The sequence below is a fragment of the Amphiprion ocellaris genome, chromosome 12, assembly GCF_022539595.1.
Source record: "Amphiprion ocellaris isolate individual 3 ecotype Okinawa chromosome 12, ASM2253959v1, whole genome shotgun sequence".
Taxonomy (NCBI): domain Eukaryota; kingdom Metazoa; phylum Chordata; class Actinopteri; family Pomacentridae; genus Amphiprion; species Amphiprion ocellaris.
This window is the reverse complement of record NC_072777.1, coordinates 609,676-632,073: the sequence shown is the minus strand read 5'-3', so window position 1 is coordinate 632,073 and position 22,398 is coordinate 609,676. Positions and strand designations below refer to the sequence as shown.

General features: G+C 44.8%; 1 protein-coding gene across 1 annotated transcript in view; it reads right to left on the bottom strand.

Moving 5' to 3' along the window:
* Positions 1 to 19,117, bottom strand: part of xkr6b (XK, Kell blood group complex subunit-related family, member 6b) — a 40,144-nt gene extending 21,027 nt beyond the window's left edge. Inside the window, exon 1 of the mRNA XM_055016140.1 lies at positions 18,185 to 19,117. Coding sequence (XP_054872115.1) covers positions 18,185 to 18,753 — 569 coding nt within the window. The 5' untranslated portion in view covers positions 18,754 to 19,117. The remainder of the gene's footprint in view (positions 1 to 18,184) is intronic.
* Between the last annotated feature and the right edge of the window lie 3,281 nt (positions 19,118 to 22,398).

Genomic DNA, 22,398 nt, shown 5'->3' with positions numbered 1-22,398 from the left:
TCGGCTTTAGACGGAGATGGACAATCTGTTTTCACGGCTCCCAGGATGGAGAAGTGATCCGACCATCTGCAGCTTCACATTTACACATGAGAGCATCAGAGCTGCAGTCTGGACTCCAGACCGGTCCAAGTTAAAGAACCCGTCGGTTCCTCCAGCAGAAAAACTCAAATCCAAAGAGACGCAGAACGAACACAGATGCTAAATAATGGAGACAAAAGGAAGAACATATAGAACACAGCAGAACCGAGACAGAGAATAAATGATTAAACTGATCCAAACAGACCCGGTTCTGGTTCTACACAAACACAGACAACAACAGCAAAGACACACATCACAAATAGAACCACACAACTGTGATAAAGGACCACAAACTGAGCTCAGACAGAACCAGTCGACTCCAAACTACCTGAAGTCTAAGAAGCATTTAGTCCAAACTGATCAACTAAAAGTGGATTAAACTTTACAACCAACATCTAGATCTTCTAGAACCAGCAGCTAACTGGTCTGTGTTTGGTTCCTCAGTAGTTCTGGTTCTGGATCTTCTAGAACCAGCAGCTAACTGGTCTGTGTTTGGTTCCTCAGTAGTTCTGGTTCTGGATCATCTAGAACCAGCAGCTAACTGGTCTGTGTTTGGTTCCTCAGTAGTTCTGGTTCTGGATCAGCAGCTGATAGATTTTATAAATCAGATGAACATAAAGCTTCTCTGTTCTCATCATTTAGTATCAATAACCAGGTTACAGTGGTTCCATCTGCTGCTGGATCCATTCAGGAACATCTAGAACATCTCAGGGTTTATTCTGGCTGAAGAGCTCCTAGTTCATGTCTTCAGATGATTTCTGATGTTAATTTATGGCAGCATCAACCTGCAGATACTCAGATTCATACGGAAAGTTTCAGTTCCAGGTTCTCAGGGATTCCCTCCTCCTCAGGATTCCAGACATGAAGTTGTCGGCTCAGCAGCTCCCTGGTCCTCAGAGAGGAGATGAGTCACATCGTGTTGCCGAGACAAACACCATCTGGTGAAGGCTGTGATCAGCACCAGGGAGACAACAAGCAGCACCACAACGCTGAGACAACAAGCAGCACGACACAAAACGACAAAAATCAGACACAAAAAAACAAAAATGAGACAAAACGACAAAAACAGACACAAAACGACAGACACAAAACGACAAAAAACAGACTCAAAACGACAGAGCCAAAACGACAAAAATCAGACACAAAACAACAAAAATCAGACACAAAACGACAAAAATGAGACAAAACGACAAAAACAGAGACAAAACAACAGACACAAAACGACAAAAAACAGACAAAACGACAAAAATCAGACACAAAACAACAAAAATCAGACACAAAACAACAAAAATCAGACACAAAACAACAAAAATGAGACAAAACGACAAAAACAGGCACAAAACGACAATGAGACAAAACGACAAAAAACAGACACAAAACAACAAAGAGACCCAAAACGACAAAAACAAGACACAAAATGACAAAACGAGACACAAAATGACAAAACGAGACACAAATGACAAAAACGAGACACAAAATGACAAAACAAGACACAAAACGACAAAAACAAGACACAAAACAACAAAAACAGGACACAAAATGATAAAACGAGACACAAAACGACAAAAACAAGACACAAAACGGCAAAAGGAGACACAAAATCGAAAAATAAAAGGAAGAAAAAAGTCGTGATGTCAGTAAATGTAGACCAGCTGTAGGTCCTGGTTGTTCCAGCAGGTGGAGCCTCTTCCTGTTTAATGCTGTAGAGACCAGAGGAGGTTAAAGCAGAGGGCACCCTGGGAGTTTAGCGAGCTGTGGGAACATTGTATAGAACAGCAACGTTCTCAGAACGTCCAAAGAACGTTACACCACCTTATAATGGTAAGGGCTTCAGGAGAAACCCACCAGACATCCGGCTGGTTTCTCCTGAAGCTCCTTCCATCTCTAGGACCTGGATGAGTTCATCAACGGCCACCATGACCAAGCTTTCAGGGGAGCTTAATGACCTCCAACCAGAGCTCCTTGAGCTGAGATGAACTCTGGTCTGCTATGGCTGAGTCCAAACAGATCAGTTTCTATTCTTAATTCATTGATTATTGATTAATAATGAGTGAGTAACGATCCAACAAGTAAACCAAAGTCCAATCAGCTGACTACCTTTCATCACCAGAAAGACTCCAAAGCAGCACTAAAGGCCATAAAATGATGGAAACCCACCAAAACAGACTCAGCATCACTACAGAAATGGAAAAATTACTACAGAAAGACACAGAGTCAGTAGAAAAAGATGAGAAACCCCTCAGAAACCTGACGTCTACCGCTGATCTTCTACACAGGTCTCCTCCACATCTTCAGCCTCTTTGTTCCTTCAGCCTGCTGACTCTCTGGGGAGCATCACTCCGCCCACCTGTTGCCATGGAGATCAAATGTCAATCAGGGATCAGATCTCCTCCCACGTGGTGTCAGGCTGAAGTAAACAAACATCAACACATGGAGGAAGCTCCACCTTCAGGATTCACCTCAGATCACCTCTCCTCCACATGTCCTCTGGTTCAGAGTCTCAGCGGGACTCAGTTACCTCAAGATCAGAAGATAATACATCTGTCATCGCCACCACCTGAGGAGGAGGAGGAAGAGGAGGAGGAGCTGAGAGTCCACTAGTCAGAGAGCAGTAAACTGAACGCTAACAGTCAGCTGACCAGACCGTAGCTTCACTGTCAGACAGGTGGACAACCAGAGCGTCCATGTTTAGCACCTTCACAGCCACGTGCACAGAGAGATATTTCTACAGCGCCTGAATGACCATCAACCCACTGGAGGTTCCTCTTTTAGATGCTTTCACCCCTGAATCAGCTGGATTTATGACAGGAACTGAGCAGAAAAAAGATTGAAAACAGATTTTAATCACAGTAACTGCAACTAATAATAATTAATAATAATAATAATACTAATAATAATAATAATAATAATAATAATAATAATAATAATAATAAATACAATTTAAAATCAGTGATTCTATCATTATTCACCTCCTGGTTGGATTCATTTACCCTCTACCAGCCTTCCAGGACCTGCTGAGAAACATCATGATGCTGCCACCACCGTGCTTCACATCATGATGCTGCCACCACCGTGCTTCACATCATGATGCTGCCACCACCGTGCTTCACATCATGATGCTGCCACCACCGTGCTTCACATCATGATGCTGCCACCACCGTGCTTCACATCATGATGCTGCCACCACCGTGCTTCACATCATGATGCTGCCACCACCATGCTTCACATAATGATGCTGCCACCACCGTGCTTGACATCATGATGCTGCCACCACCGTGCTTCACATCATGATGCTGCCACCACCATGCTTCACATAATGATGCTGCCACCACCGTGCTTGACATCATGATGCTGCCACCACCGTGCTTCACATCATGATGCTTCCTCCACTGTGCTTCACATCATGATGCTGCCACCACCGTGCTTCACATCATGATGCTGCCACCACCGTGCTTCACATCATGATGCTGCCACCACCGTGCTTCACATCATGATGCTGCCACCACCGTGCTTCACATCATGATGCTGCCACCACCATGCTTCACATAATGATGCTGCCACCACCGTGCTTGACATCATGATGCTGCCACCACCGTGCTTCACATCATGATGCTGCCACCACCATGCTTCACATAATGATGCTGCCACCACCGTGCTTGACATCATGATGCTGCCACCACCGTGCTTCACATCATGATGCTTCCTCCACTGTGCTTCACATCATGATGCTGCCACCACCGTGCTTCACATCATGATGCTGCCACCACCATGCTTCACATAATGATGCTGCCACCACCGTGCTTGACATCATGATGCTGCCACCACCATGCTTCACATCATGATGCTGCCACCACCGTGCTTCACATCATGATGCTGCCACCACCGTGCTTCACATCATGATGCTGCCACCACCATGCTTCACATAATGATGCTGCCACCACCGTGCTTGACATCATGATGCTGCCACCACCGTGCTTCACATCATGATGCTTCCTCCACTGTGCTTCACATCATGATGCTGCCACCACCGTGCTTCACATCATGATGCTGCCACCACCGTGCTTCACATCATGATGCTGCCACCACCGTGCTTCACATCATGATGCTGCCTCCACCGTGCTTCACAGTGTTGATGGTGTGTTTGTGATGATGTTCAGTGTTTGCTGTCCATCAAACATATCATCTAGTCTGATAGACATAAAGCTCCATCCTGGTCTCCTCAGACCAAAGAACCTTCTTGCAGGTGTCTTCCGAGTCTCCACATGTCTTCTGGTGAACTCTAGTCCAGATTTAATTGGAGCTTTTTACATCAGAGTCTTTCTCTTTGTCTCCATAAAGCTTTGACTGGTGAAGAACAGACAACAGTTGTTGGATGAACAGTCTGAAGCTGGAACTCCTTCAGAGGAGTCATAGCAGTTTTGGTGGTCTCCCTCTCTAGTCTCTTTCTCCTTCAGAGGAGTCATAGGAGTCTTGGTGGCCTCCCTCTCTAGTCTCTTTTTCCTTCAGAGGAGTCATAGGAGTCTTGGTGGCCTCCCTCTCTAGTCTCTTTCTCCTTCAGAGGAGTCATGGGAGTCTTGGTGGCCTCCCTCTTTAGTCTCTTTCTCCTTCAGAGGAGTCATAGGAGTCTTGGTGGCCTCCCTCTCTAGTCTCTCAAGTCTTGAGGACGTCCTGCTCTAGTCAGATTTATTCATGTTCCATCTTCCTTCCATTTCTTCATGATGGATTTAACTGGACTCCAGGAGATCTTCAGGAACTTTAAATGTTCTTGTATCGTCCTGACTGATGCCTTTCAACAACCTTTTCTTAGAGTTTCTTGGTTCTTCAGTCTTCATGGTGTAGTTCTATCCAGGAGTTCTGATCCACCAGAGACTGGACCTTTAGATCCAGGAGTCTTTATCCTCCAATCACTGACCTCAGATCAGCCATGAATGACTTCTGGACCAACTGGCTGCAGCTCAGTTCCATCAGAGTCACTTTAAACCAGGTTCGTACTAGTTTACTGTGTATATAGTTAGCTTTAATTAGCTGACATTTGTACAAATCTGTTTTCACTTTGATATAAAAGAGAATTTAGAAAATAAAATCCTGACAAAAAGACCATGATTCAATGTTGAAAAGCACTAATGAATAGGGCTGCCACAAACGACGCGTCGACGAATCGCCTGAGCACGATACGTCATCAAAAGCGGAAGTGAGCGCGCAATGCAACAGAAATCACCGTCCGAGTGGAGCGCGGAACACGCATGGACATCCGCGCTGTATCGTGCATATATAGTATATGCATATATTATATACGCACAATACAGCGTGGACATCTGCGTTTACGATACAGCGCGGACATCCGCGCCGCATCGTGCATATACTATATATGCACGATACAGCGCGGATGTCCATGCGTGTTCCGCGCTCCACTCGGACGGTGATTTCTGTTGCATTGCGCGCTCACTACCGCTTTTGATGACGTATCGTGCTCAGGCGATTCGTCGACGCGTCGTTTGTGGCAGCCCTACTAATGAACGAGACAAAATGACAAAAACAAGACAAAAGAGTATTTAGAAACTAAAATCTTTACAGAAAGACAATGATTCAATGTTGAAAAGCACTAAAAGGAGGAGTCAGTACTTTCTATGGGCTCTGTGTACTTCATGTATTTATTTTATTGTCGTGAGACTGATGATAATCTTTGTCCTTCAGATCTGCTTCTGATCATCTCCATCAGACAGGTCTAACATCCAGATATCTGCTGCTGTTTGTATCCTCTGTGGAGCTCTTAGCTCTTGGTCCACGCCTGGCTGGATCTGCTCCGGTCTCTGGTCAGCGCTGGACTCTGAATGTGGGTCAGCGCTAGCAGCAGGGCTTCACCAAATTACCGGCCTCAATACTGCATTCAGCTGCAGGCAGAAGATAGGAGAGCCAAACTTCACAGTCCGTTCAATTAACGCTGCACAAATGAGACTAAACGCATAAACGCAGAGTTTCCTTACTCCGCTGGGAGAGTTCAGAAGACCTGAGGACATGAAGCTGCTCTCTGGATTCACATGATTGTTCTCAGACTCACATTAAACCAGTCAAACATAAAAACACAGCTCATCGGGTTCTGTTGAAGCTGTAGAACCAGGACTTCCTGTCATCAAAGACTCCTCCTGCTGGTGTTTTCCTCACATTAAATAGTTTATTAGTAGTGATTTGACCTCAGAAGGTTCTCTAGACTGATACCAGCTCAGGAAACACAAACTGACCTGAGATCTGGAGCTTCACTTTCATCCACACTAAAGTCCTCATTTTAAAAACTCATTTCCTTTTAGGACCATAAATCAGAGACTTCAGTAAACCCCTGATCCAGTCGTTTATCTTTGAACTCCTGTTTATTCACCATTCATTTATTGTTCTGCTGCCTGAAAACTGAAATATCTGGAAATAAGAGCAGCTTTACTGGAGTTCAGATGGATTAAAATGTAGTTTAATGAGCTCAGAGAGCAGGAGAGAAGCTAACAGATGCTAACAGGAGCCAACAGAAGCTAACAGATGCTAACAGGAGACAACAGAAGCTAACAGTTGCTAACAAAAGCAAACAGATGCTAACAGATGTTAACAGAAGCTAACAGATGCTAACAGAAGCTAACAGAAGCTAACAGATTAAAGTTCTTCTTCAGGTGTTCACTTTATAAATCTGTCAACCAATGACAGGAGCTTAAAACTACTGATGTAAAGACGGAACAACTATAGAAGAAAAAACGTTTGATGCAGTTTGAGCATCGAAGTCATCGGTTCCAATGGATCAGAGCAGGAAAGACCTCAGAGAGAAATCCTCCTCCAAGGCTTCTCAGTCCTCCTCCAAGGCTGTCCAGTCCTCCTCCAAGGCTGTTCAATCCTCCTCCAAGGCTGTCCAGTCCTCCTCCAAGGCTGCTCCAGTCCTCCTCCAAGGCGTGACCTAAATATGTAGCGGCCGGCGGGAATTGATGGGACTCAGAAACACCCCCACAATTTAATCAGTTGTTCCTTGGATCATTTCTGATGGATAAGTCCTGATAAGTCCTCAGAGGTGGATTTGTAGCAGGATCACAATCAGCTGATGTAGTGTTCACTTGTTGTCATGGTTACAGTGACGCCGTGCCGCTATCTGGCAATGATACAGAAATCTTTAACAAATCTGTGGATCCAGACTATAACGACAAAAACGAGACATAAAATGACAAAAACGAGACACAAAATGTTAAAAATGATACAGAAATATTTAACCAATCCGTGGATCCAGACTATAAGCTGCATCACTGCCAGAATCTAATCACTTGGTCCTTGTGTCATTTCTGACCTTCCCTGAAAATTTCATTCAAATCCGTTTGTCTGTTTTAGAGTAATGTTGCTGACAGAGTTAGCAACATTCTGCTAACTCTGCTAACTGTGGAAGACGTTTCTAGAAACATCTTCCAGAACCTCCAGCTGGTTTCTCCTGAAGCTCCTACCATCACCAGGACCTGGATGACTGAGAACCTCCACAGAAGTCTGAGGAGACACCACTAGTTCAGAGATTAACATCTGAGGAGACATGGTGAAGATGATGGTTTAGGGTTGTCAGTAAGGTATTTGTTCTTCTCTCTGGTCATTCTACCACCAGAAGACATCTCTGAGTTCTCTCTCCTTCTTCATGATGTTCTGGTTCCTCAGAGCTGCAGGACTTTAGATTAAAAATGAACCAGAATCTAAAGCAGAAACCTGAATAAACTGCTGCTCAGTGTTCAGAGGGTTCATTAAATATAAATAGTTCTAATTTTTTCCAGTTTTGTGCTTTAAATCTGGATCACTAATAATCAGTATTGATCCAGAGGAACGTTCTCTCACGATAGATGATAAGGAACCAGAAGGTTTGTCAATGATCAGGTGTAGAGATGTTTCCCTGAAGCTGCATCAGCAGATCCACTGAGGAGCTAATGATGGATAAATCTCCATCTCTGCTCATCAATAATTTAGCAGCTGTTAGTGTTCTCCTCCTGTCTGCTGACGGAACACTGCCACTGGAACATCAACACACTGGAACATCAACACTCTGGTACATCAACACTCTGGAACATCAACACGCTGGAACATCAACACACTGGAACATCAACACACTGCCACTGGAACATCAACACTGCCACTGGAACATCAACACGCTGGAACATCAACACACTGCCACTGGAACATCGACACTCTGGAACATCAACACACTGCCACTGGAACATCAACACGCTGGAACATCAACACACTGGAACATCAACACACTGCCACTGGAACATCAACACGCTGAAACATCAACACGCTGGAACATCAACACACTGGAACATCAACACACTGCCACTGGAACATCAACACTGCCACTGGAACATCAACACGCTGGAACATCAACACACTGCCACTGGAACATCGACACTCTGGAACATCAACACACTGCCACTGGAACATTAACACTCTGGAACATCAACACACTGCCACTGGAACATCAACACGCTGGAACATCAACACACTGCCACTGGAACATCGACACTCTGGAACATCAACACACTGCCACTGGAACATCGACACTCTGGAACATCAACACACTGCCACTGGAACATCAACACGCTGGAACATCAACACACTGGAACATCAACACACTGCCACTGGAACATCAACACTCTGGAACATCAACACGCTGGAACATCAACACACTGGAACATCAACACACTGCCACTGGAACATCAACACACTGGAACATCAACACACTGCCACTGGAACATCGACACTCTGGAACATCAACACACTGCCACTGGAACATCAACACACTGGAACATCAACACGCTGGAACATCAATACTTTGGAACATCAACACATTGCCACTGGAACATCAACACACTGGAACATCAACACTCTGGAACATCAACACACTGCCACTGGAACATCAACACGCTGGAACATCAACACACTGGAACATCAACACGCTGGAACATCAACACACTGCCACTGGAACATCAACACGCTGGAACATCAACACACTGGAACATCAACACTCTGGAACATCAACACACTGCCACTGGAACATCAACACGCTGGAACATCAACACACTGGAACATCAACACTCTGGAACATCAACACACTGCCACTGGAACATCAACACGCTGGAACATCAACACACTGGAACATCAACATGCTGGAACATCAACACACTGCCACTGGAACATCAACACAAAGGAAGATCAACACACTGCTACTGGAACATCAACACACTGGAACATCAACACGCTGGAACATCAATACTTTGGAACATCAACACATTGCCACTGGAACATCAACACACTGGAACATCAACACTCTGGAACATCAACACACTGCCACTGGAACATCAACACGCTGGAACATCAACACACTGGAACATCAACACGCTGGAACATCAACACGCTGGAACATCAACACGCTGGAACATCAACACACTGCCACTGGAACATCAACACACTGGAACATCAACACACTGGTTTCAGATCAGATATGAACATTCTCCTGAGTCTAGCTTTGTGAACACATGGAGTACCAGATGGAGCTGAAGTCTTGTCTGAATGAGGAAATGGATGTCTGGGTTAATGTTGACGTGTTCTGAACGTGTTTTTAGCGTGTAAATAAATCAATACATGTCCCGGTGCTCAGCTTTATTTAGTTAGAACATGTCAACATGTCATCTAAAGGTTCCTCACACAGCGAGGCGAAGAACTTACAAAAACCCAACAAATCCAGAGTTCCACCAGGAAGGAGCTTAATCAGAAACAGGCTCAGGGAGGCAGAACATCTGCCTGAACTGGTCAGGGTTAGGTTAGATGTTAGAGAGAACAATAGAACAGGCGGAGAACAGGTGGAGAACAACAGAACAGATGGAGAACAGGTGGAGACCAGTAGAACAGATGGAGAACAATAGAACAGGTGGAGAACAGGTAGAGACCAGTAGAACAGATGGAGAACAGTAGAACAGATGGAGACCAGTAAGAACAGATGGAGAACAGATGGAGACCAGATGGAGAACAGTAGAACAGATGGACAACAGGTGGAGAACAGTAGAGCAGATGGAGAACAGGAGAACAGATGGAGACCAGATGGAGAACAGTAGAACAGATGGTGAACAGATGGAGAACAGATGGAGAACAGTAGAACAGATGGAGAACAGATGGAGAACAGATGAAACAGACAGAAAGACACAGAAAACAGAACGACACAAAAAGACAAAAAACAAAAACTAACCCAGAAGAAACCTTTAACAGAACGTTCCGTGTTCTAGGATTAATTCTGTCATCTCTGGAACCAGACGTTTTTAATGTGACTAAATGGAACCTAAATCCTCGTTTATTTTCTGATTTAATGGAACCTCCAGATGGATGTCTGTAACCTTGTGGGTTTCTCAGCTCTAATCGCTGGATGTGGAGAACAACGTTCCACTTCATGGTTCCTCGCAGCGCTCTGAGGATGAAATGGAGTCTGAGGATATTTTCAGCAGCGTGTCTGAGTGGATTATTCTGGAGTTCCTTTAACGGACGGAACCGTTTCCAAACTCCCTTCAATGCTCAGATCACAGGTTTGGAGGAACAACAGAGAGTCGGCTATAAATATCTAATGTTCTGCATGTTCTGCTGCACAAGTTCTAGATGTTCTGGAGGTTCATCAGAGAAACGTCCAGATTCTGACCCAAATACAGTCAGAGGCTGAGAGAGGTTTATTCAGGATGGATCCGATTCTTGAAAGAACCTTAAAAACTCTGCACTGAATGGTTCTGAATGGTTCTACCTGATTATTCTGACGTGATCCGTGGTCTGATTGTTCTGGGTTCTGATTAATATTAACAGATATAGAACGTGATGGAAGAGGAACTCAGCAAACAGGAAACAGGGAACCCTTCCAGAACCAGACATCTGGTTCTAACTAAATCTGGTTCTGATGTTCTGATGCTCATAGTTCCAGAAAGAACCCAGCTTTAAACAGACATCTGGATGAATCAGAACAGATGACTGGTCTCCTGTTGGTCTTCTGCAGCAGCTGGATCGGGTTCTTTGAACTTTAATGTGGAACCAGCTGAGATTAGCAGCTGTTTAGTCATGGAACCTTTAGAACCAAGTGGTCTGAGAGCGAACAGTTTGGTAATTCTTCTGGTCTGCAGCAGGAAGGTTCTGGAGAATTGAGAAGATCTGCTGTCACATGTTCAGTTCCTGGTTCTACAGGACTTTAAGGTTCCTGCCTCAAGCCGCGTGTCCACTAGATACGATTTTCCCGCACGGCAACGCACCACATCTGAAAATCGCACGGACGGTGGGCGGTCACTAGCGGACCACAACATGGTCACATGACAGCGCTGAGCAACAGCAGGTCACTATATGGTCACGTGACCAAGCTTTCAGCTGCACGGTCCTGCAGATGAGTCCGATAAACACAGCGGCTCGACCACAAACTTTCCCTTTTATTTTGAAAACACTTCAGGGAAAAGTATTTCTGAAAGCATTTGAGGAGAGAAATAATCTGCAGCAGCTGAATCTGTCCTGGTTTTATTTCACCGACAGCTAGTTTAGAAGTTTGGGGACAGTTTCACGATGCGTGGAATCTCCACACGCTGCATCCAGTTTGCATAAAGTAGAAGTCAGTCTGCTTTATGCAAATGAGCTGCAGCCCTCTCCAGGTAAACACACCGGATCACAGCTGGAAACACACCGCAACCAGACCAGCATGCAGCATGCAGCGCATTTCCAGCTGTGATCAGGTGTGTTTACCTGGAGAGGGCTGCAGCTATTTTGCATACAGTAGACTGGACTCCGGCGTGTGGAGATTCCACGCATCGTGAAACTGTCCTCAAACATCTGCCGTCAGTGAACTAAAACCAGGACAGATTCAGCTGCTGCACAGATTATTTCTCACCTCAAATGCTTTCAGAAAAACTTTGCCCTGAAGTGTTTTTGTAATAATAGACAAAGTTTGCGGCCAAGCCGCCATGTTGGTCCGGCTTGAAATCCAGGAGTAGACCTGCTCCCGAGTCGATGCGTTTGTCCAATCAGGAGCAGGCAAGGTGCTTAAAGAAGGTCGGCAGGTGTTGAACACAGTTCTCCATGGAGGAGAAGCTTATAACAGCTGGATCTGCACACGCATCATAACCATTCGTGTTTTCAAAATAAAAGGGAAAATTTGCGGCCGAGCCGCTGTGTTTATCCGACTCATCTGCAGGACCGTCCAGCTGAAAGCTTGGTCACATGACCATATAGTGACCTGCTGTTGCTCAGCGCTGTCATGTGACCATGTTGTGGTCCGGCAGTGACCACCCGCCATCCGTGTGATTTTCAGAGAGAGAACACATCTGTTTGTTTGTTTGTTGTCCTCAGACAGAGACCTGTTTTTGTTTGAGTTCCCCTCAGATCCCACTGGACTCAGACTTGTCCTTTAAGAACCAACCAGAGCAGTAGAACAGACGTTCTACAGAAGAACCCAGAACTCAACCAGTCAGAAGAAGAAAAGATCTGAATGTGGAACCTCGAGGTACAGATGTTCTCTGACCTGCTGCTGAATAATTCTGATGTTTGTTCCTGTTGAGGTTCTGTGTGGTTCATATCAAAGATCTTAAATATTTTCTATAGATATAAAACCATCTGTCAGAGTTTGGTGGAGAGAAAAGTCCTGACTGAACCGTTACTGAATCGTTTAGATCTTTAGAATCTGTGTAGAACGTTCTATAATAAACTCCACATGTTGGAACCAGTGTTTAACATCTGCAGCTTGGTGCGATAAATACATGTTTGGATAATTAGAAGGATTCATCTACAGACTCTAGAATCACATTCTAGCCTCCTGAACTCACTTTTTTCTAAAGTCCTGAAGCTCTGAGGAACCAGAACATCATGAAGGAGAGAGAACTCAGATATCTTCTGGCTGTAGGATTTAGAATGATGGAAACCAGAGAGAAGAAAAATTCAAATGTGACTTTTTTGATTATTTGTTGTACAAAGAGTGAAAGAAATTTGAAATCACACATTAAACTCTGAACAAATGGTGTCTCCTCAGACTTCTGTGGAGGCTCTCAGTCATCAGGTCCTGGTGATGGTAGGAGCTTCAGGAGAAACCAGCTGGAGGTTCTGGAAGATGTTTCTAGAAACGTCTTCCAGAACCTCCAGTTGGTTTCTCCTGAAGCTCCTACCATCTCCTCATCCTGTAGATGTTTTTCTATCTCCATGTCTCCAGATGTTTCCTCTCTCCTCTGCTCCTCATCTGTAGAAGATGTTCCACCATGCTGAATGGATCTCCAACTACTAGAAGATGTTCCACCATGCTGGATGGATCTCCAACTACTAGAAGATGTTCCACCATGCTGGATGGATCTCCAACTACTAGAAGATGTTCCACCATGCTGGATGGATCTCCAACTACTAGAAGATGTTCCACCATGCTGAATGGATCTCCAACTACTAGAAGATGTTCCACCATGCTGGATGGATCTCCAACTACTAGAAGATGTTCCACCATGCTGAATGGATCTCCAACTACTAGAAGATGTTCCACCATGCTGGATGGATCTCCAACTACTAGAAGATGTTCCACCATGCTGGGTGGATCTCCAACTACCTGCTCCTGTTCTCTGTTTCTGCTGCGATTATTTCATGAGTTTTCCTCTCAGGCTCTCTGAGGAAACACTGCCTGCAGTTCAACCTGAAACTCTCTGGATGTTCTGGTCTCAGCTGAGTCGGTCCTGGAGAACCAGAACCAGAAACTGAACCAGAACCAGAACCAGTCATTATTTCACTGCAACACACTTACACTTATGTTTGTTTTTCAAAAACGAGCAAATATCCAGAGTCCATTCCTTCCCTACAGTCCAGCATTAGTTCTGTTGGTTCTGCTGGGTTCCTTCAGCTCGGTTCTAGCTGCTGGATAGTTTGATGTTCTCCTTCCAGAGCAGCTCTGAGCTGTAGAACCGTAGAAGCAGCTTTAATGAAGTTGGTTCTGATTCCGTCTTTACACTAAGGAGGAAAACTGAAGATCTAAAGGAATGAAAACAGAACATTCAGCCACAGGTGGCTCTGGAACCTTCATCAGAACAATGAGCAGAGATGGAGACGGGAATGTGAGAACAGTTCTGTAGGGAAAGAAGGAAGGAAAAGATGGAAACATGAAGGAGGAACAGATGCTCCAGTGTCTGTAGAAATGGAGGTCAAGTCCAGATTTAAATGAAGGAGGGAATAAAGACAGACAGAGAGGAGAAAAACAGAGGAACCGTTCTCAGTTCCACTTAGAACCACTTAGTACTCGGATCTTTAAGGAACCCATCATAGAACCATCACAAATGATTCCGTCAGGCAACAGATGATGCTCCAAAAAACTTAAGCAAATACATGTTTTTGAAGGAACTATTTTTTAAACCTGTTCTTTAAAGAACCCCAACAGGTGCCTCTAAGAACCATCAGAAAATTGTTCCTTAATGCACCATTAATGCTGCTCCCTACAACGAAAGTTTGTTGTAGGATCATTTGTGGTGATGAAAGGAACCGTTTTTTGAGGGACCCTCAGGAGACCTTTGGGGGTTCTTTTAAGAACCGTTTGAAGACAAAGTTCCTTAAAGAACCCGTTTTTGCTTGTTTGTTGTCGAACCATTTCTGGTGTCCATCAGACCAAACGTGACAAATGGCAGCATTTCTGAGTTCCATACATTAGAATATGTTTGGGTTCTGTGTCAGACAGAACAATGTGTTCTAAGATGCCAGTTCTAATAAACTGTGAAGGACATTTCTCTGTTTTCTGATAATTATCTGCTGCAGTTCTGATCTCACGCTGTTACCTGCCAAAGAAGGAAAGAACTCCAATAAACACGAAGAACCTTTGAAGAACCACAGAAAACGTGCTGAATAACCCCTTAAATACGGAGTTTCTTGGTGCTTTGAGTCCTCGGAGAACCCTTTAAGAACTGTTGTTTTTCAGCACAGTGCAACGGATCCTTCCAGGAGGAACATTAAAGAGAACATAAGTTCAGTCTGCAGAGAACACAGAAGGGAACATGTAGAACACATGATGGTCTCTAACAGAACACCTGGGAACCGGACCTCACCTATTCCAGCAGAACAGAACCAGAAATAAAGATCAGACTGCAGGTGATGGTTCTCTGAGCAGAACCTAGAACCGCACAGAACATCAGCCAACACGGTCACAGACTCAGAACAGACGAACACCTGGATGCTCTGCAGGAACAGAGAAGAACCGGTTCAGGTTCTGGTTTTGTCTGCAGTAGTTTGTGTATCAGTGTGTTGTACAACATGTGTGACCTGCAGACTGTCCAGGCTCCGCCCACAGAACCAGGAGTCCAGATCCATCAGAACCAGAACCAGAACTACTTTAAAGATCCTGATGGTAAACTGCTGACGTTTCTGTTGCTCAAAGTCTCCGAAATTTACCTAGAAGAAAAAAAAAAACAAAACCGTCCTAAAATAAGAGTCTGGGTTTTTATTCCTTCGTTCATCGACACAGAACCAGAACGAGAACCAGAGAACCAGAGAACCTGAGAACCAGGACCAGATCCAGAACCAGAACCAGAGAATCAGGACCAGAGAACCAGGACCAGGACCAGATCCAGATCCAGAACCAGAACCAGAGAACCAGGACCAGATCCAGATCTAGAACCAGAACCAGCAGCAACAACAGCTAACAGGTTAGCATGTTAGCTGCTGTTAGTCGCTGAAACACAGACACACAACAACACAAACACACAACACAGACACACAAGACAGAACCACACAACACAAACACACAAGACAGACACAAAACACAGACACAAAACACAGACACACAACAACATGAACACACAACACAGACACAAAACACAGACACACAACACGAACAAACAACACAGACACACAACACAAACACACAACACAGACACACAACACTGACACACAACACAAACACACAACAAGACAAACACACAACACAAACACACAACACAGACACACAACACAAGCACACAACACAGACACACAACAACACAAACACACAACACAAACACACAACAACACAAACACACAACAACACAGACACACAACAATACACAACAACACAGACACACAACACAGTCTTTGTGGTAGTTTTCTGTGTCTTTGTGTTCTTTTTCCATCTGTGTGTTGTGTTGTTTTCATACACTCAGCCTCCACCACGTTCTCTCCAGGTCTATTTCGGGTTCCGTCTAATCAGCCGTCTGAAGGTTCTGATTCTCAAACGGAACTGACTCCCGCCCACTCTCAACCCAAACACTAATTGAATCTTTTTTCTCCACAGACTGAAGCACAGATTTGAGTCTTTGTGTCGGTTCCCTGAACGCCGGCTGCTGATTGGCTAATTGGGGGTTTTCCTGGAGAGTTCTAAAGGTTTGTTCCCTCTAATGAGAAAATGATCCACAGCAGCGTGGAATGTTAATGTCTGTAAAGAACACTCGTCTGTTCATGTTCCTCTGCAGAACGTCTGTGGTTAAATATTTTACGGTCAGTCTGTTTGAGAGACTCTGGAGCAGCTGATCCCTCAGGAGAACAACATGTTTCCACGTTTCTATGGTCTAAACTCCAGAACATGATGACGGTTCCACCAGCCGGTTCTCTGCTGCGTCTACAAACATTCCAGTCTGTATTAATATTTAGCAGGCGGATGTTAGCCAGGTGCAAAACGTTCTGGATTAAAGTGGAATTCCACAAACAAACAAACAGCACACTGCTGGTAGAACATGAAGGAGGGAATCCCCCAGTCGGTTCCGTTCACCAGCAGGAGAACCCACAACAGACACTGTATGTTCTCCAAACTGTTCCTCGTCTGTCTCTGATCGTTCTGTATCTTTGTTTTTATTTTCTGTGTGTTTAACTGTTTAATAATCCGGTTGGATCTCGACGCATCCAGAGGATTTCCATTTATGCTTAGTATTTCTAGAACCCTGTGGTTCTCCATGGAACATTAGAATCCTTCTCTGTTAATTCTGTTACAAACTCAACAACAAACCATCCTGAATGAGTCAAAGTTTCGTTTTTATCTTCAGCAGGAGAACAAACATCAGAACCTGACACCTATCAGCTCTTCATGGCAGCTCTAACGGTGGAACCAATGGAACAGAGCATTGGTCTAGTGAGAACAATATAAACTCTGTAAAACTGTAGGAAACAGAGAACGTTTCGGCAGAACCCAGATTTCAGGAGAACAAACCACCAGTAGAACCACCAGCACAACCAGTAGAACCACCAACAGAACCAGTAGAACCACCAACAGAACCAGTAGAACCAGTAACACAACCAGTAGAACCACCAACAGAACCAGTAGAACCAGTAACACAACCAGTAGAACCACCAACATAACCAGTAGAACCAGTAACAGAACCAGTATTGCTAAAATTGTGATGAATGACACAATATTTCTGAAAATAATCTGACGTTTTAGGGAGAACCCCAGGAAATAAACACATCTGGGAGAACACATCTAAACTGGGAGAACACATCTGAACTGGGAGAACACATCCAGACTGGGAGAACATATAACAAACTGGGAGAACAGGAGGAGAACCTCAGGTAAACCTGTAGTGGTTTCCTTCATAAAGGTCAGTGAGTTCAGGTTCTCCTCTCAGAGCTACAGAGAACCTGCTGTCTGGCCAATCAGAGAACCTGCAGGCAGAACGTTCTGTCTGTCTGTCTTTCTGCACCAAAACACCGCTGACAGACCGACAGAACGTCGCGCGCTCATTAACCGCCGCGTGTCACAGGTTACGCGCGCACACCTGTCCGCGAGGTCTGTGAAACCGATGACATCATGTCTGTGAAGGGAAAATGTGGTTGAGGCGCGAAAACAGATGCTGGAGGGGGGAGGGGGGAGAGACACACACAGACATAAACACACAGATATAAACACACACACACACACACACACACACACACACACACACTCACACTAATAACACACTCAGATAAACACGCAGTAGTGGCGCACTGACAGCAAGCAATCAGTGCTGCGCAGATGTTCTGATTGGTTCTATGTGGTTCTGTGTGGTTCTGCCGGTTCTGTCTGGTTCCGCCGGCCCCCCGCTCCGCTGCGGGCCCGGGTTACGGCAGGTGACGGTCTTACCTCCACACCTGTCCCAGCTGCAGCAGGTGGATGACGCTCTGCCACAGCCAGACGGACGCGCGGCAGCAGCGGTCCCTCTGCGCTCCGGCCGCCGCTCTCCGGCTGCTCAGCCCCTCCACGGAGCCCAGCCCGCCCCCCGTGTAGTCCTGCACGAACCACCTGAAGCTCAGGATCTGGACCAGCACCGAGGGCACCAGCACGAAGAACAGGGTCAGGCCCGACCACAGGAAGTCCCGCCGCTGGTAGTAGGAGGCGGCCAGCCACAGATCGGTGCCCACATCCCAGAAGAAGACCAGCAGCGCCAGGACGATCCACAGGCAGTCCAGCCAGAGGCGCCGCTCCTGCGGGGGCCGCACCGCGTCCCTCCCCTTCCCCTTCCCCTTCCCCCGGAGGTAATGCAGGCAGGCGCTCCGGCAGCCCCAGTAGCACGACGAGGTGTTGCAGCAGTGGCAGATGTGGAAGGAGCTGCCGCCCCGGGGGTCGTCCTCCCCGGAGCCCACCACCTCGTCCAGGTTGTGCAGCTGCGCGAAGCCGGTGACGACCCCGCGACCATCGGACTTCGCTGCCATCTTTCCCTCTGACGCTCCCACCTCCTCCTCCGGCTTCCGGGCTTCGTGACGACACTTCCCTGACACCTGTTTGGCACCCCAGATGTTGGTCCATCTACCGCCGGGCTGCGCTCCCGCCGCGGAGCCCGCACAGCGCGGCGCCGGCCGGGGCGCACACGCGGCGCATGTGGAGGAGCGGAGCCGCCGCCGCCGCTGACCTAAAGCCCGCCGCCCTCCGAGACCCGAGCTGCCGGTTCGGTTCTGCTCTCATTCATCCAGCTGTGACGGAGCCGCTTCACCTGAGCGCTGATCTCAGCTGCTTCTCCTCCGCAGCTCCAGCTGCAGCTCCGAGCCGAGTGGAACCGAGAGGAGCCGATCGGAGCCGAGTGGAGCACGACGTAATGCAACCCAATCCTACACACACACACACACACACACACACACACACACACACACACACACACACACACACACACACACACACACACACACACACACACACACACACACACACACACACACACACACACACACACACACACAGCTCTTTGTCTCCATCTAGTGTCTGTTTCTCAGATTTATCAGACAAATATTTAAACTAAGAAGCAGCCAAACTACCGATTCTCTAAAATACTTTAAATGTTCAAAAACAGGAAAATCTGAAGTTTTTTGAAGCATAAACTAAAATTAACAGCAAATAAAAACAATGTTTGGAGTCAACAACAACAACCTTCTACTGAGATTATTAATTATAATAAAGGTTAATTCATCTGTTTTTATAGAGACTTTCTGTTCTCACCTGAAGCTGAACCAGAACATCTCAGAAAGGTACCTCAATATGCAGAAATTACATACAGTATTAAAGTGATGCAACTAAAGGACTCAGAATCTGTCAGAATGAAACATATGTTCAAAAAATGCTTGAAATTATTTAAAATTTTCAAAATTTGATCTGAATCACAAGAATTTCCTTCAGTTTTACCTTCTATTATAGATGCAGATATATTTTTGATTTTATACTGCAGAATAAAGAACATTAACTGAGAGAAGTTATTTGACTTCTATCTGAAATCATGAACATGCTCCACAGTAATGTATATATATATATATATATATATATATATATATATATATATATATATATATATATATATATATATATATATATATATATATATATATACAATTTAAACCTGAAAATCTGAACTTTTAATTTGAAAACCAACAGATGGTTTCCTGCTGAGTGTTTTTTTAAAATTCTCCTTCTAAACGACCAGAAACCAGGAGGGATTCTGAAAAACAGACTGAAAAGAAGCACGTGACCCTCTGATGACAGCTGATGGAGAAGCATGTTTACATATTTACATGTATGTAAAGACTGTAACCCAGCAGGAGGTTCTACAGTCAGACTGAGCAGCTAATAAACGTATTTATCCTGTAGAACTGAAGGAACGAAGAGATTCTGGATTCTGAGCATCATGGAAAGAACCATCAGCAGAACGTGGAGAACATGAGATTAAAGAACCGAGTGAATCATCTCCTCACTGAGAGAAGATCTGGAGGAGTGGTGGGCGGAACCAAGATGTTCCTCAGAACCTGTTAGTTCTGGTTCTGGTGAGTCATGGAGGTCCACCAGAGAACCTTTAATAACATCATCTGAACAGATCTAATATTCATAAATAATCTTAAATAAATAAAGAACCGGGTTGCTGCTTCATCTTCTGACTGTTCTGAGTTCTTTAAAAGCTTTTTATTGGTTCTGTTCTGTTATTATGTTTTCATTGTTTGATCATCTGAACGTGTTTTTATCTCAACAGGTCTTTAATGTGGTGTTTGGAAGAAACTCATCAGCTCTAATTTGGATTATTATTATTATTATTATTTATTTATTAATTATTTTGGTTTTAGGTCTCAGAAATTGTTCAAAATGACTCTGAAATGGCCTCAGATGGATCCGGTTGTGTCCAAATGAGTTTAAAATAAATCAGAGCTGGTGGAAGAGGAGTTGAAGTTTCTCCAGAGAAGATGAGATGTTTGGTTCTTGACCAGACGCTGATGGTGTTTGGAGGTTCTGCTGGTTCCTGGAGGGTTCAGAGCTTCAGCTGAAGGTTTGACCAGTAGTCCTCTAACCTTCCAGAAGCTGTCCAGGAGGATCTAAAACGGTCTGAATGACTTCCATCTGGTCTAAAGTCAGAGATCGTTTCTGCTTCATGTTGGTAGAACATCATGTTGGAGGCTTTAGAAGGTAAAGTATTCCACAGACAGATTCCCAAAGTGTCTCGTCACCGTCGGTTGGTTCTTTTTCCTTTGGTCTCATCTTTCCAACATGTTCCTGAAGTTCAGCTGCTCCACACCTTCAGACCAAATGAAGATCAGAAGACCGGCATTCTACCTGAGAAGAAGTGAAGATTTATTTGGTAGAATCAGTTTTGTGAAGCAGCTCTGAGGTCCCAGTGGAATCTGGTGGACAGAATGGTTCTGTGGAGGTTCTGTGATGTGAGCTGAGATGAAACCTTCTTGAACCTTCTCAGAGAAGCTGCAGCAGATTTACAACACCAGATCTATGAAACAGCCGCTCTGGTTCTTCTACAGGCTGGATGTTTGATCTCCATCAGATCTCAGCAGGTAGAACTTCTCACTGTCTGAGAACTGAGAGGAACCCTGAGGCAGAACCTCAACGTTCTTCAGACTGAACCCCCAGCAGTGTTCTGGAGGAGGCTCACTGTGATCTGACTGAAATCATGAAGCCCTCGGCCTGAAGACGTCACCAAGCTGCAGAGAACAGATTTTATTTTTCTGGTTTTGTCATTTTTCATCCATCTTTGGAACCATTTTGTCTCTTTGTGGAGTTTTTCTGGAGTTTGTAGTAATTCTGGAGAATGTTTTGTAATTTCAGTTTCGTGTCATTTTGGACAATTTCTTGACATCTTATGCAAATTTTGAGTTGTTTTGGGCAAATCTTTCCATTTTAAAGCAGTTTTTAATGGATTTTTGATCATTTTGAGGTAGTTTTGGATGCATTTTTTGTCATTTCAAACAAGTTTCAGTCATTTGAAACTAATTTTTGTCCTAAAAGCAAAAATTGAGCAATTTCAGTAATTTCTTTAAACAGTGAATGATTTTGGACAAATTTTGGAGAAAGTTTTGAGTCATTTTGCTCAAAATTTTGACATTTTAAGCAAAGTTTGAGTCATTTTAAACATATCTTCCATCATTCTAACTACTGATAGAAGACATCTCTGAGTTCTCTCTCCTCCTTCATGTTCTTCTGGTTCCTCAGAGCTGCAGGACTTTAAACTGAACCAGCAGCTAAACAGCTCAGAGTTCAGAGGATTAACAGAAAAATCTCTTCTTTGTTTTACTCTAGTGTCATTTTTCCTCTGGATCCTGGTCCAGATGTTTCTGATTTATTTAGACACACGTGAGTCCAGGTTCAGTTTCTGTAGAACATAAATATCTTCATGGCTGATCCATCACCAGCTTCAGTGCTTCACTTCTCTCACATCCAGAGAACATTTCTGTACCTGAACAGCAGCGTTTATTCCTCCTTAAGTCACTGGACAGGTGAGCAGGTGAGTCTCTATAGACTGTCCCAGTGTCTCCTTTCCTCAAGAACCTCCGTCCCCAGGTGAGCCCACATCTGGATCCACTGCAGTTCGCCTACCA